A 15091-nucleotide genomic window follows, 5' to 3' on the forward strand; every position below is an offset into this window, starting at 1 on the left:
AACAAGTGTTCAGCATATGTGGAAACTCCTTCAAGACTTTTGGAAAAGCATTTCAGGTGAAGCTGGTTGAGAGAATTCCAAGAGTGTTCAAATCTTTCATCAAGGCAAAGGGTGGGTACTTTGAAGAATGTAAAACATAATTGATTACTACATGATTCCAAATGTGTTATTTCATAGTTTTGATGTCTTCACTATTATTCTACAATGTAAAAATAACAAAAAAAACTTAAAGTAGGTGTGTCCAAACTTTTGACTGGTTCTGTACCTACTTACTTATCTGTCTACCTACCTGCCTGCATGCCTTCCTACCTACAGCACTTACTTACTGCACAGGAATTCCTCCAAGAAGGTCTTCACTCACCAGGCTGTGATAGGAGTTCCAGTAAGTTAGGACAGGATTTTATTGCACCGCCACAATGGAGTAAAGTCCAAAGTCCACTATGGAGCACAGTCCAATAGTGGGTCCTTAGACAGACAGCAGAGGTCCTGCTGTGGCTGCCTGCCTCTCTCTGTCTGTCTGTCTGGGCTCCTGCTCGCTCCGGCTATGAGGAACTAGTTAGGGTGATTTAGGCTATCCCCTCTTTCAAAATGTACGTACCCCAGGGCCACTTCCATGCGGACCAGGGCCAGGCCCAGCCTCTGGATCTGTTGTCTTCGGAGGGATCGTCGATATGTGAGTACTGCTACTGACCTGGACTGGTAATCTTGCTTGTACTGTTATTACGGTTGCTGTTACCGACCTGGACTATAACTGCTTCTGTTACTGTTCTAGCTGCCTCTCAAGCTACTAGGTGCCTCTCAGAATGTTTTGTTTGTGACACGAAAGGTGTGATCATATAGCCTGATGGTCCAATTCAGCGTTTTCCAAACTCGGTCCTGGGGACCCCAAGGGGGTGCACGTTTAGTATTTTTTAAATTGTGCACCCCATTGGGTCCCCGGGACCGGGTTTGGGAAATGCTGGTCCAGCCAATTTGTGCTTTGGCCAACTCCTCTCTGTTCGTTCATTGTCAAGCCAAACATGTATGGCATTACAAGGAAAGAAGAGTTGGATACAGCTATACAGTGTGGAACCAGGCTAGTGGTCACAGTACTTTGATTTATCAGTTGAATGAAGGGTGTGAAGACAGCTTCAGGGAGAGGGAACTTTATTTTAAATCGCTCACTATTTATCAAATATTGACATTGGTGAATTTCCTCTTAATATCGTCATTTCCATTGCCAAACGTACTTTCCTATTGCCCTAATCTGTTCATTCACTAAAAACATGGTCAATATGAATTATGTAAGTGTCACAATAAGGCAGTTCAGTTTATAGTTTTAGCCTATCAATCTGAGTGATAAGAATATAGCACGATGGCTGTTCAGAGGCCGCCGCCTCTCATTTACTGAAGAATAAACCAGGGCCGTGTTCATAAAGCGTCTCATAGTAGGAGTGCTGTTCTAGGATCAGTTTGGTTTCACCTTTTAAATCACAATGAATAACGAGGGACCAGCACTCCTACTCTGATATGCTTTGTAAAATCGATCTGAGTCCGAATTCACAAGTATAAGTATAAGTACAAGAACATGACTTGACTACTAACTTAGGCCTAGATTCAATCCGGACCGCAGAAGGTCCGCGTTATAGCGTGATTGGCGTTTAAAGGTCATTTCTGATTGAGCCAACCGACTTATGCAGTGTTAACCGTGATGCGGTCTCCACGAAACACTGACGCATTGCCTTTAAAATCTAATTGAATCTAGCCCGTAGTCGGACACTGGTCAGCCACTTAATAACAAGCAGACACATAGAGGTCTCTTTAATCCCTGCCATTAGCCAATGCATGACACCCCCAACACCTTGTGGACCCCAGGAAGAGTAGCTAATTCACATGCAGCAGCTAATGGGGATCCTAAACAGCTAAACCTTCCCCACTCCCTAGCTCAGGAGCTGAAGACCGAGCCAGGGACCAGGCCAGATCAGGCGGAGGTCTGTCCAGTCTGTGGAGACAAAGTGTCTGGCTACCACTATGGACTGCTCACCTGCGAGAGCTGCAAGGTAATGTAGGCCCAGCGTGATCGGCGACACACTTCTTTTCAGTGACACACTTGTTTCAAATAGTATTGGGATGATTTTGTTGACTGTTACATTGAGCCTGCCTGGAGCGGCAGATGGGATGTTGTTGTTTTTTCCTTACTTTTGGGACTATTTAATTTGTTCTATTACACCAGGCCAGCTCAGTCAAGAGCAGCTACATGAAACCAAGAGTGTTTTTATTTAACGTCTCTATCGTAGATCCAAGTGATTTTATTGTTTCCTTTGAGACATAACAAGGCACACAAACAGCATCCTAGCAGCAGCTTGAATGAGCTCTCTGTCTCTCTCTCCACCCCCTTTCTCTCTGGCTCCCGGTCTCTCTCTCCACCCCCTTTCTCTCTGGCTCCCTGTCTCTCTCTCCACCCCCTTTCTCTCTGGCTCCCTGTCTCTCTCTCCACCCCTTTCTCTCTGGCTCTCTGTCTCTCTCTCCACCCCCTTTCTCTCTGGCTCCCTGTCTCTCTCTCCACCCCCTTTCTCTCTGGCTCCCGGTCTCTCTCCTCTCCCTCTATCTGGCTCCCTGTCTCTCTCTCCACCCCCTTTCTCTCTGGCTCCCTGTCTCTCTCTCCACCCCCTTTCTCTCTGGCTCCATGTCTCTCTCTCCACCCCCTTTCTCTCTGTCTCCCTGTCTCTCTCTCCACCCCCTTTCTCTCTGGCTCTCTGTCTCTCTCTCCACCCCCTTTCTCTCTGGCTCCCTGTCTCTCTCTCCACCCCCTTTCTCTCTGGCTCCCTGTCTCTCTCCTCTCCCTCTCTATCTGCAGGGTTTCTTCAAGCGTTCGGTGCAGAACAACAAGCGTTACACCTGTGCAGAGAGACAGAGCTGTCCCATGAACCCCTCCCAGAGGAAACGCTGCCCCTACTGCCGTTTCCAGAAGTGCCTGGCCGTGGGCATGAAGAGAGAGGGTACGGCACTCACTCACTCGCACGTGCACACACACATTTAAACCAAATGCATACACCCACACTTAAACACATGCATACACACACCTGTGTGCACACAAAACAATCAATGTGGGTCCTCAAAACAATCCTTGAGACCCAGCACAGGACAGACATGTGGGACTCAGAACCATTTAAAGCAGGGATGGACAACTAGTTGGCCCCTTTTGAAGGCCCTTTGATCAATCCAGAGCTTCCGAGTGGCACAGCGGTCTAAGGCACTGCATCTCAGCGCTAGAGGCGTCACCACAGACCCCCTGGTATGAATCCAGACTGTATCACAACCGGCCGTGATTGGGAGTCCCATAGGGCGGCGCACAAATGGCCCAGCGTCATCTGGGTTTGGCCGGTGTAGGCCGTCATTGTAAATAAGAATTTGTTCTTAACTGACTTTCCTTAGTTAAATAAAGGTTCAATTTACAACAAAAATATCCTGCGCGCAACTGCCGGCCCCCACCCCCGGATGAGTTCAGATGTTTTGAGGCCCCCACCCCCATCAAAGTTGCCCATCCCTGATATACAGTATACAGGTAACTGCCAGCATAAAGGACACCAACATAATGTGTCTTAATAGGCTGTTGGGGCCACCACAATCCAGAAAAGCTTCAATGCACCTTGGCATAGATTCTATAAGTGTCTGGAATTATATTGGAGGGATGTGAGACTTCTTTCATGGAAAACGCTGTCTCAGGCACCGCTCCAGAATCTCCCATAGGTGTTCAACTGGGTTGGAATCTGGTCACTGAGACGGCCATGGCATATGGCTTACATTGTTTTCATGCTCATCAAACCATTCAGTGACCACTAGTGCCCTTATGGATTGTCATCCTATGGGGGCATAACCATGGTAGCCAAAGTAATGGCCTGCCCAGAATTATTATATATGACCGTAAGCATGATGGGATGTTAATTGCTTTATTCGTTCATTCAGGAAACACACCTATGTGAAAGCCCCGGCTTTCAATATACTTTATCACTCATGTACTGAAGTGTTCCCATTATGTGTACCTGTGGAAATCTCCTCTGTGCTAGTTTGCATTATGCCTTACCTTTACTTCCACTGATACCCTTCCATGTTCTGCTCCCTCATATGACTTATCTGTGGACTCATAAACCAGAACTGACCCAGATAGTGTACACTAAAACATGCTGACATCAGACCTGGGTTCAAGTAGTATTGGTTTGTCTTTTCAAATACATTTGCTGAGTTTGTTTGAGCTTACCCGGCAGTGCTGGCACAATGGGAGTTGGAACCATTCGAATATTCCCCGAACATATGCATACCCTGCCCAATGAGCCCTCCTGGCAGGATTGTTACTCCTGTTACTCTCTCTTCATTTGTTAGTGTCAATACACTCACATGTAACCTTTATTAAATATAGTTTTAATGTCCTCATGTTACTCTCTTCACTATAGTGTCAGTATACTCATACCTCTACTGTATGTTAATCTCTGGTCCTACAGCGGTAAGGGCAGACCGAATGAGAGGTGGCCGGAACAAGTTTGGTCCTCTGTATCGACGAGACAGGCAGATGAAACAGCAGAGAGGGGTCTACCGCCACCAGCAGCACAACACCACCCCCTACAGGATCAAACTGGAAAGTGCACAAACGCATCAGCCTTCCGTTTCAAACAACATTCACCTGATGTCCAGTCACACATCGGCACCCCTTCCCTCTGACAATTTCCACCAATCGCAGGCCTACCCCTCCAATCTGGGCCATTCAGAGCTCCACCCCATGCTTCTGGACTGCACCTTGAACCGGGACAGGAGGGCTCTAGCTCCTCCCCCATCCCTGGCTTACCCTGAAGTGTACCACCGTTCCTCCCATGGAGGGGGATCAGGATACCACCAGGGGAAAAGTGAGATGATGCCTTACAGCTACGGCCCGGCACCTCCAACCCCGCCCACACCTAAAGGGTTACTCACCACGCCCACAACCACCCCGAGCTCCACCCCAACCCCGACCTTAACCTCCATGTTGACTGCTCCCATACCTAGCTTCCTGGCCCAGCTTCTGGAGGGTGAGCCGGATGAGCGCCAGCTGTGTGCCAAGGTGCTGGCCAGCCTGCAGAGAGAGCAAGCAAGCCGTGGGAAACACGACCGCCTTAACACCTTCAGTATCATGTGTAAAATGGCCGACCAGACTCTGTTTGGGCTTGTGGAATGGGCCAGGAACAGTGCTCTCTTCAAGGAGCTTAAGGTCATACAGACAGACACACACACACACACATATTATCCTCATAGAAAACAATGGGACACTTTCAATTCACTTCCTGAATCGACTGCATTGAGAGGTGAACTGACCAGTGTGTGGTCCTGGTGGTTACTCCTTTAGGTGGAGGACCAGATGGTGCTGCTGCAGAGCTGTTGGAGTGAGCTGCTGGTGCTGGATCACCTGTGTCGACAGGTGGCCTACAGCAGAGAAGGCTGCATCTATCTGGTCACAGGACAACAGGTAGGTACCAACTCCAATCACTGTCCTCCTTCCCTTCCTCCTCCTTGTGGTTGTCCTTGTACTTGTTCTCATGCACGTCCTCATCCTCTTCCTCACCCTTTCCATCTCCTCCTCCTCCTCCTCCTCTATTAGCTCATACTATAATGTATTGCCTGAATAATACTATAGGGCCAAAAGTCCCAACTAGTTTGAACGTCCTGTGTAGTCTGAATAGCATGAGAGGAAGGCTACACAACACTCTCACTTGAGGATCTTACCTAGTTATTTTCAGGTGATCTCGTTTTGCTCTTTTGTAGCTTTGGCAACTGTGTGTGTTCTATCCCAGCTCGCTCCTCTCCCTGTAGGCTTTACAGACGCTCCACAGCCCTTGGCTGAAACCCTTCTAATTTAGTGTACCCTGCACACACAACTCATGTGGAATTCCTGGTCTCTGGCAACATTTGTTCGCCTACAAATCTCACAGCAACCGCCTCCAAGTCTCTGATCACTACGTTGTTTCCTTTTCTGTCTCCCTTTCCTCCAGCCCTAGCCACTCAGCCCCTACTCAGATGGTCACTAGACTTCCAGAGGACCTATCATCCTTCCACTCCCTCCTCTCCACCTTCTCTTCCTCTCTATCTGCTGCTAAAGCCACATTCTGTCACTCAAAATGTCAAGCTTCTGCCTCTAACCCTAGAAAATAGTTTCCACCTTCTGCTCCCTACTTAATCCTCCATTCTCCATCTCTGCAGACAACTCTGTCAACCTCTTTGAAAAGAAGGTTGAAGGCAATCACTCCTCATCCCCATCACACAGAACTACCCTACGCCTTGACCTCTTTCTCCCCTCTCTCTCCAGATGAAATCTTGCGACTAGTCAGGTCCGGCCGCCCGACAACCCTCCCGCCTGCTCGACCCCATCCCCTCCTCCAGACCATCTCTGGACACCTTCTCTCATTCCTCACTTCCCTCATCAACTCATCCCTGGCCAAAAGCTGCTTCCCCTCTGACTTCAAAATGGCCCATGGTACTCCCTTCCTCAAGAAACCAACACTTGACTCCTCTGACGTCAAACTTCAGACTGGTATCCCTTCTTTCTTTTGAAGTTGCCGTCTCTGAACAACTCTCAAGCTATCTCTCTCAGAACAATCTTCTTGAACCTAACTAGTCACAGAGGCTCTCCCCACTGTCAAAGTTAAATGTCTATCCTATGTTCTCATCCTCCTATCCGCTACCTTTGACACCGTGAACCATCATATCCTCCTCTCCACCCTCTCAGGGCTGGGTGTCTCAGGGTCTGCAAACTATTGGATTGCATTCTACCTGGCAAGCCGCTCCGACCAGGTGATCTGGAGAGGATCTGTGTCTGCAACACTTACTCTCATGATTGGTGTCCCCCAGGGCTCGGTTCTAGAACCTCTTCTCTATATACACCAAGTCACTCTGCCCAGTCATATCCTCACATGGTCTCTCCTATCATTGCCAGGCAGATGACAACCAACTACTTTTCTCCTACCCCTATCTGACACCCAGGTGGCAACAACCATCTCTGTGTGCCTGGCAGATATCTCAGTTTGGATGTTGGCCCACCACCTCAAGCTCAACAAGACGGAACTGATCTACCTCCCGGGGAAGGCCTGCCCTCTAAAAGACCTCTCCATCACGCTTGACAAGTCCACGGTGTCCCCCTTCTAGAGTGCAAAGAACCTTGGCGTGACCTTGGAAAACACCCTGTTCTCTGGAAACATCAAAGCAGTGACTTGCTCCTACAGGTTCATGCTCTACACCATCTGTAGAGTACGACCCTACCTCACACAGGAAGCGGTGCATGTCCTAATCCAGGCACATGGCATCTCCCGTCTGGCCTACTGCAACTCACTGTTGGCTGGGCTCATCAAACCCCTGCAACTTCTCCAGAACACTGCAGTCAGCCTGGTGTTCAACCTTCCCAAGTTCTCCCATGTCACCCCGCTCTTTCTGCACAATCCAATGTCTTCCAGTCGAAGTTCACATAGGCCTTTCTTGAACTAACACTTGGACCTTACTTACATTTTCTTTCTTACTAGCTCGGACTTTGCTGACAGCTACTTTATTGAGGAAAATGTACTTACTGTGATATGTGGTTGTCCTACATCTTAAGATGAATGCACAAAATGTAAGTCACTCTGGATAAGAGCATCTGCTACGTTACTAAAATGTACACTGAAAAGAAAAATACGTAACATGTGAAGGTCTCATGTTTCATGAACTGAAATAAAAGATCCCAGAGATGTTCCATATACACAAAAAGCTCTTCTCTAAAATGTTGTTTACAAATTTGTTTACATCCCTGTTAGTGAGCATTTCTCCTTTGCCAAGATAATCCATCCACCTGACAGGTGTGGCATATCAAGAAGCTGATTAAACAGCATGATCATTACACAGGTGCACCTTGTGCGGGGGACAAACAGTCACTCTAAAATGTGCAATTTTGTCACACAACACAATGCCACAGATGTCTCATGTTTTGAGCGTTCAATTGGCATGCTGACTACAGGAAATTCCACCTGAACTGTTGCCTGGGAATTGAATGTTAATTTCTATACCATAACCCGCCTCCAACGTCGTTTCAGAGAATTTGTCAATATGTCCAACCAGCCTCACAACCGCAGAACGTGTCTGGCATTGTGTAGGTGAGCGGTTTGCTGATGTCAACGTTGTGAACACAGTGCCCCATGGTGGCAGTGGGGTTATAGTATGGGCAGGCATAAGCTACGGAGAACAAACACAATTACATTTTATTGATGGCAATTTGAATGCATAGAGATACCGCGATGAGATCCTGAGACCCATTGTCGTGCCATTCATCCGCCGCCATCACCTCCTGTTTCCGCATGATAACGGACGGCCCCATGTAGCAAGGATCTGTACACAGTTCCTGGAATCTGAAAATGTCACAGTTCTTACAGGGCCTGCATTCTAACCAGACAGGTCACCCCATGAGCATGTTTGGGATGCTCTGGCTCAACGTATACGACAGCATGTTCCAGTTCACGCCAATATATAGCAATTTCGCACAGCAATTGAAGAGTGGGACAACATTCCACAGGCCACAATCAACAGCCTGATCAACTATATGTGAAGATGTCGTGCAGCATGAGGCAAATGGTAGAAATTGTTGTAGGTTGCGTTTTTTTATTTTTTTGTTCAGTTTAAATGTGGAGCGAAAAAAAAGTCTCTCACACACACACAAAATATCTGGATAGTCTTAAAGTTTAATCATCTGAAAGTCCTAAATTGTTTTGAATGAATTGTCTGGAAGGTGTCAAGTCTGGAGGTCCTAAATAGTCCTGTCTCTCTGATGCAGATTGAGGTGTCGAACATCCTGACCCAGGCAGGGGTCACTCTGACCAGTCTGGTGTCAAGGACTCAGGACCTGGTGGTTAAACTCAAGGCCCTCCACCTGGACACACAGGAGTTTGTGTGCCTCAAATACCTGGTCCTCTTCAACCCTGGTGAGTCCTCCGGTCCTACTGAATGTTACTTTGCTCAGATGTACCTCTGCTGTAGGTCTCTGGTTTAGATTCCTGGTTGGCTGATTCTCAGCCAAGGAATCTCCACTGGAAACGGACAACTTGATTGGGTTTTTGTATTAGACAATCTCATAGTAGACATTTCCCAATTGTTCAAACTGTCTCTGCCGGTCTTTTCCACACTGCAGACGTGAAGTCTGTTTGGATAGTCCCCTACAGATGGTTTATAGATGTTCAACTAACTTTCTCTACCTCTCCTTCTCGACCCTGCAGATGTGAAGTCGGTGCAGGACCGCGGGCAGGTGGAGCGGACCCAGGAAAGGGTGAACCACACCCTGATGGACCACACCCTCTACACCCACCCGGGTCACACCGACAAGTTTGGCCAACTGCTGCTACGGCTTCCTGAGGTTCGCAGCATCAGCCTGCAGGTGGAGGAGTATCTGTACCAGCGCCACCTACAGGGTGATCTGCCCTGCAACTCATTGCTCACAGAGATGCTGCACGCTAAACACAGCTGAATACCGCCTTGCCCTGCTAACAGAGAATGCTTTACACAGTTGAACAACACCCTGGGACTGTCCCAAATGGCAACCTATTCCGTACATGGTGTACTACTTTTAACCAGGCCCCCCCATAGAGCTCTGGTCAAAAGTAGTGCACTATATACTGCAGTGAATAGGGTGTCATTTGGGACGTTTAACCCTGTTCCACTCAGAGATGCTGATTGCTATGCACTTCTGAACAACTACCTGCTGGAAGGGTGCCTGCTGGACTTGGCTGGTGGGCTCCCTCTCCTCACCTGGGTTGTGTTAATTTGGCATAAGGAGAGATTACCTTACCATTGTAAAACATTTTTGCCAGGGTGTAGCATGGTGAACACAACCCAGGGGTCTGTTCAATAGGGCACATCATAGCAAAACATTTTGCAAAGGAACGCAAACAGAACAAAATGTAGGTATTACCTCCCTGTTTCACTGCATTTCAAAACATTTTCTCCATACTGATCAAGTCCTGGGCATCAGGGTGATGTTCAACTGCCAATGAGCCTGTTATCAGTCAACCAAGATTGTAATCTTTGCTCAAAGGTAGACATTGTCCCAAAGCACAGATCTGAGATCAGGGCCCAATTTTTAAAAAGTTACCTATCTGCATAAAATTAATAAAATGGAAGAATGGGGACTTGAATGTGGACTCTGGTTCTATATATTCTTTCTATGCATTTACTCCTATCCGATAGCTGAAATCAATTTTTCCAAAGCTGGACCCAATGACCCCAACGCCAATCCTAACCATTAAGGGGATAAGGCATCAACATCTGATCCAGGGCCTGTGGTTAGTAACAACAACAACAATCTACTTTGTGTGCTTCCTCCCAAGTAATACTTATCTCCAATTGATCATTTGTTTGAAACCCCGAGTTAACTAGTCAGTATTCAGTCAGATGGGAGTAGGAAACAAAACACTGCTATATGCTTTCTCCTCTTCTCCTGTACACACATTATGCAGATGACATATGCATATCATTTGACAAGACAATGTTGTGTATCGGTTTTATCTGTCAGACAAATCATGTCATCCCTTTACCACAAGACCGGTTTGAAATAAACAAGCAGAGGCGTCACTTCCCCCTCAGATTTGTCCTGTACATTTTATTTTTTGTTCCTTCACTGTAATACTACTCACCCTTTAGCAAGCCCAGATAGGTTCCCAATCTCATAAATGGTTTCTTGGTAGCTAGTTCAGCTTATCAATCAAGTCAGACAAGCTAGCTACTCTATCTTAGCTGGCATGCCTGTTGGCAGGCTTCAGAAAAGTAATTACTGAATAAGATTCACATTCCTTTAATCTTGTACCCAGATTTGAGCATATTTAGTTTTGTTAAAAGAACCACTCAACCACTTCTGTTGACATGGGCCATAGAGGGTCCTCGTTTCAGTTACACACACATATCATTTAGCCAACAGTCTTAGCTAGTCCCAGTGCAAGGCTGACAGTATGGACTTCAACTAAAAATCTTAATGAAGTGAGAGGAAAAAGAGCCTATGAAAAGGAAAGAAACTCCCTTAAACTTTAAAAACGGGGAACCGACAGGCAACGTAACAAACACCTTTTTTAAAAGTTTAAAGGCTCCCATACGATAGATGCTTTAGAAATCATTTAAGCACAGGTGGGTCCAGAAACACTAAGAATGAGCATGACATAAATGAAAGGGGTAAAGGTGATTTTTAAAATGATTTTATTAGCCTGGTCCAGTTACCTGGGATAGATCTGCAATCATGAACAATTTTGCGAGGAACACAAGCACTCTGCCCACATCGACACGGTGGCAACAGAGCTAAATAAAAGAGACAACATACAGGACATGTCTTCTATGAAATGAACATCAATCACCACTTTAATAAGGAAAAAAATAAAATCATAATAATCATAAAAAAAATTCTTATAATCATTACCCAATAAACACACCATGGGGTTACATGACTGACTTACTGTCTACAGGAGAATTGCACAGAATCCAGTTATAGTTCAACTATCGCATACGTACTCTCCTTTACAAACAGATATACACATTACACCAGTCACACACGTCCATTCGTCTCACACTCCTTGCCATACACACTGAACATACCAACCCATTGTCAAGCTTTTTAGAGAGACCCCAAAAAATCTATCAGATCTCCATTGGAAATCTCAGTCAAAACGACAGGAACGTGATGTTGTTGTTGGGAGGCAGTTTGTGATGTGAAACAAGACAGGAGAGATGCCAGCTGATTATCAGCTGATGTAGGCCTGCCAGCCAGAGTGCTAAATGAAGACAAGAGGAGATCAGAACCCACTAGGGCCTACAGGTTAGACCAGAAACACGGTGTGTGTTCTAAATGGTACCCTATGGGGTCATGGCTTACCCAAAACCCCAAATACTGTAGTACCACACCATACCCTGCAGCGGGACCGAATTAGGGCTGATACAGTCCTGATTATCTTTCATTCACAGGTAACGTGTGTGTGTGTGTGTGTGTGTGTGTGCGTGTCTGTGTGATCTCAAATGACACAGCTTGTTCATCTTTGTCCTTCTGGGTTTATTTTTCAGATTGTGGAGAGTTCGTCTCTGTAGTCAGTTTTTCTACTCATTCGCTCGCTCTTTCACTCACTGGCGCGCTCTTCTCTCAGACACACGCACACCTCACTAATGGTAAAGCAGCAGGCTAGCTTATTCATAGTTCAACTAGTTTGTACAAATCATTGTCAAAACTGAAAGTAATTAGCAATAAACAGCATTCATATATATTAAATTGTCATTCATTTTCGTTTCTTTTTCTCTCCACACAATGTGAATCCTGGGTAATGCTAAACAGAGTATAAAGTCCTCCTTCATTTTTTCCAGTTTCATTCATCAAGATAATAATGTACAACGGTATAACGCTATTTTCATTCCACCTCTCGTACTGAAATAGGAAATAAAGCAAGGGGGGGGGGGGATTAGTTCTCTTTTCTGCTCACGAAGGCCGAAGCGATTCACTCAGCACAACATGTCAAAAGTAGTGGTGTAAAAAAAAAACATCCAGATGTCTACAGCTGAAGTAGCGTTGGAGCTGGGCGGAGTCCTTCATACCGCTCTGACTGACAGGCACGGCAGCCAGCCAAGAGTGCTAGAGCCCTCGGTGGACCCGCGCAATAATACAGTACCTCCCAGTCCTTGACTGGCCAACAAAAACACACCCGGGGGAGCCGAGTGGTTCGGGTGCGCCCTACATTCATGAGAGAGCAGTTTGCTAAGTCGGATTTCTTTCAGGGTGGGTTCTTCTGTCCCGTCTGCAGGGAGAGACAGCAGACGGGAGGAGAAAGAGTCCTGGAATTAAAGAAGAAAGAAGGTCAGATTAAAGAAAGAGAAAAGAGAGAGAGAGAGAGAGGGAGATTGCGGGTCTGACCCCCATGTTCTGTTCAGAGAGCTGCGGCAGTATGTGCAAGATGTTCCCTCTCGCGCTCACCACCAAGTGCTTAAGGTCACAATGGATGACTGTGGACGGGGTTAGTCAAGGGGAGGCAGTGGGAAAGCAGTAGGAGGCTGGGTGATCCAGGCCCTGGGGGTAAGAGGCCCAGTACGGTGGGAAGAAGCCCTGTTCATTCTTGTCCTATCAAAACATTATTATTTTACAATCTAGGTATATCAGGCCGTGGGGGGCAATCAGAAAGACAGGGCCCTATGAATGGCTTTAGTAGTAGTGATTATCTGTAGCTGGCCCCCTTGACACATGACATGTACAAATGTCCCCCATTCACAGAGCTGTTGAAGGTCATATTCATTGGTGCACACCGTAGCAAAACATATTGCAACGAAAAACAAGCGTTTGTTATTGGAGACATTCAGGTAGTCCCTCCCTATTTTGGTCCGTTTGCCTCCTAGTGAATACGACCCAGGTTGGTCTTAAAGGGGCAGAGACCATCCGGTTGGACAGGCTTAAAGGGGCAGGCGGTTTATACATGTCTGACACCAGTGTAATGTATTCCTTTCAGATGCTTCCGGCAGTCTACCTGACCAGCCTACTGAACCAAAGCAGTCCCCATATCAATAGCCAACACTGGACCAAACCAATATAAGAGAAAGGAGGGGGGAGGAGGGGGTGGGGGTTGACTGGGGGAAGAGGGGCCCCTGATTTACATATGTCCACCTCCTTCCACCCCCCGCCTATCACCTCCTCCATCAGTGAGATGTTCTCGTTATTATTTGGGGGTGCCCAGCTTCTTGGGGGTGCCCGGGCGCTTGCTCTGCCACAGGTGCCCGGGGATGGTGAAGGCATCGACGCTCATGGACATGGTCTTGGACGGGATGGTGGTGAATTGTTTGCGGTCCGAACTATACTTGTAGATGGACTCCACCATGGCGGGGCTGATGACGCGAGGCCCGATGCCCGTTAGGCGCACCATCTCCTCGGTCTCTGGGTTCATGGTGTAGACGGCCCGGAACTGACAGCTGGAGTCACGGAAGAGGATGAGGAAGTGGTTGGCCTGGCATTTCTCCATCTCCTGAACCACAGAAGGAGATGGGGGAGATAAAACAAATGTTAAAAACGCTTTAACAATGACACAATTCAATACATTCAACACGAATCCACATTAGAAAGAGTGAGAGAGCTTTGCCAATGTAAACATATGTTTCCCATGCCAATAAATCCCTTTGAATTTAATTGAGAGAGAAAGAGAGAGTCCCCTAAGCAAGCTGGTCCGGGGGCTCTGTTCACAAACACACCCACAGAGCCCCAGGACAACAACACAATTAGACCCAACCAAATCATGAGAATACAAAAAGATAATTACTTGACACTTTGGAAAGAATTAACAAAAAAAACTGAGCAAACTACAATGCCATTTGGCCCTAACCAGAGAGTGCACAGTAGCAGAATACCTGACCACTGTAAATTACCTAAAACTAAGTAAAGCTTTGAATATGTACAGACTCAGTGAGCATAGCCTTGCTATTGAGAAAGGTCGCCGTAGGCAGACCTGGCTCTCAAGAGAAGACAAGCTATGTGCACACTGCCCACAAAATGAGGTGGAAACTGAGCTGCACTTCCTAACCTCATGCCAAATGTATGACCATATTAGAGACATATTTCCCTCAGATTACACACACAAAGAATTTGAAAACAAATCAAATTTTGATAAACTCTCATATCTACTGGGTGAAATACCACAGTGTGCCGTCACAGCAGCAAGGTTTGTGACCTGTTGCCACAAGAAAAGGGCAACCGGCGACGAACAAACACCATATTGATGTTTATTTATTTTCCCTTTTGTACATCATTACAGCACTGTATATAAACATAATATGAAACGTCTTTATTCTTTTGGAACTTGTGTGAGTGTAATATTTACTGTTCACCTTTTGTTTATTTCACTTGCTTTGGCAATGTAAACATATGTTTCCCATCCAATAAAGCCCTTTGAGCTGAACTGAGAGAGAGAGAGGAGGTGAACGGGATTATAAACAGTGGCAGTGTGTAGGCTCCAACCAGGTAGACTGACTGACGGGCAATCCAGCATAGCCAGCGGAGCGGAGGATAGCAAGGTTGTTGATTTAAAGGGCTCTAACAGGGGTTGTCGTTCGCATCCCAAATGGCACCCCT

The 15091-nt window shown here is 46.7% G+C and overlaps 2 protein-coding genes across 3 annotated transcripts in view; one reads left to right on the forward strand and one right to left on the reverse strand.

Annotated features, from left to right (window-relative positions):
• Positions 1-434: 434 nt before the first annotated feature.
• On the forward strand, positions 435-10598 carry LOC139421017 (nuclear receptor subfamily 5, group A, member 5). The gene is made up of 7 exons (XM_071171489.1): positions 435-673; positions 1924-2039; positions 2837-2978; positions 4479-5218; positions 5354-5473; positions 8798-8945; positions 9237-10598. Exons 1-7 carry the CDS (start codon positions 589-591, stop codon positions 9482-9484), a joined length of 1599 nt encoding a protein of 532 aa, XP_071027590.1. The 5' UTR covers positions 435-588; the 3' UTR covers positions 9485-10598.
• A 586-nt stretch (positions 10599-11184) lies between these two features.
• LOC139421015 (calmodulin regulated spectrin-associated protein family, member 3) overlaps positions 11185-15091 on the reverse strand; it is a 52152-nt gene continuing 48245 nt past the window's right edge. For both annotated transcript variants that reach the window (XM_071171488.1, XM_071171487.1), the window contains exon 17: positions 11185-13991. In XM_071171488.1, coding sequence (XP_071027589.1) covers positions 13689-13991 — 303 coding nt within the window. In that variant the 3' untranslated portion in view covers positions 11185-13688. The remainder of the gene's footprint in view (positions 13992-15091) is intronic.

Source organism: Oncorhynchus clarkii, chromosome 12 (assembly GCF_045791955.1).
Source record: "Oncorhynchus clarkii lewisi isolate Uvic-CL-2024 chromosome 12, UVic_Ocla_1.0, whole genome shotgun sequence".
NCBI lineage: Eukaryota > Metazoa > Chordata > Actinopteri > Salmoniformes > Salmonidae > Oncorhynchus > Oncorhynchus clarkii.

Excerpts from the sequence above, each read along its gene's own strand:
- LOC139421017 (XM_071171489.1), top strand. The coding sequence starts at position 589 with ATGTACGTACCCCAGGGCCACTTCCATGCGGACCAGGGCCAGGCCCAG. Across the intron at positions 2,040-2,836 it reads TCACCTGCGAGAGCTGCAAG|GGTTTCTTCAAGCGTTCGGT; the intron begins GTAATGTAGGCC and ends CTCTATCTGCAG. Across the intron at positions 5,474-8,797 it reads ATCTGGTCACAGGACAACAG|ATTGAGGTGTCGAACATCCT; the intron begins GTAGGTACCAAC and ends TCTCTGATGCAG.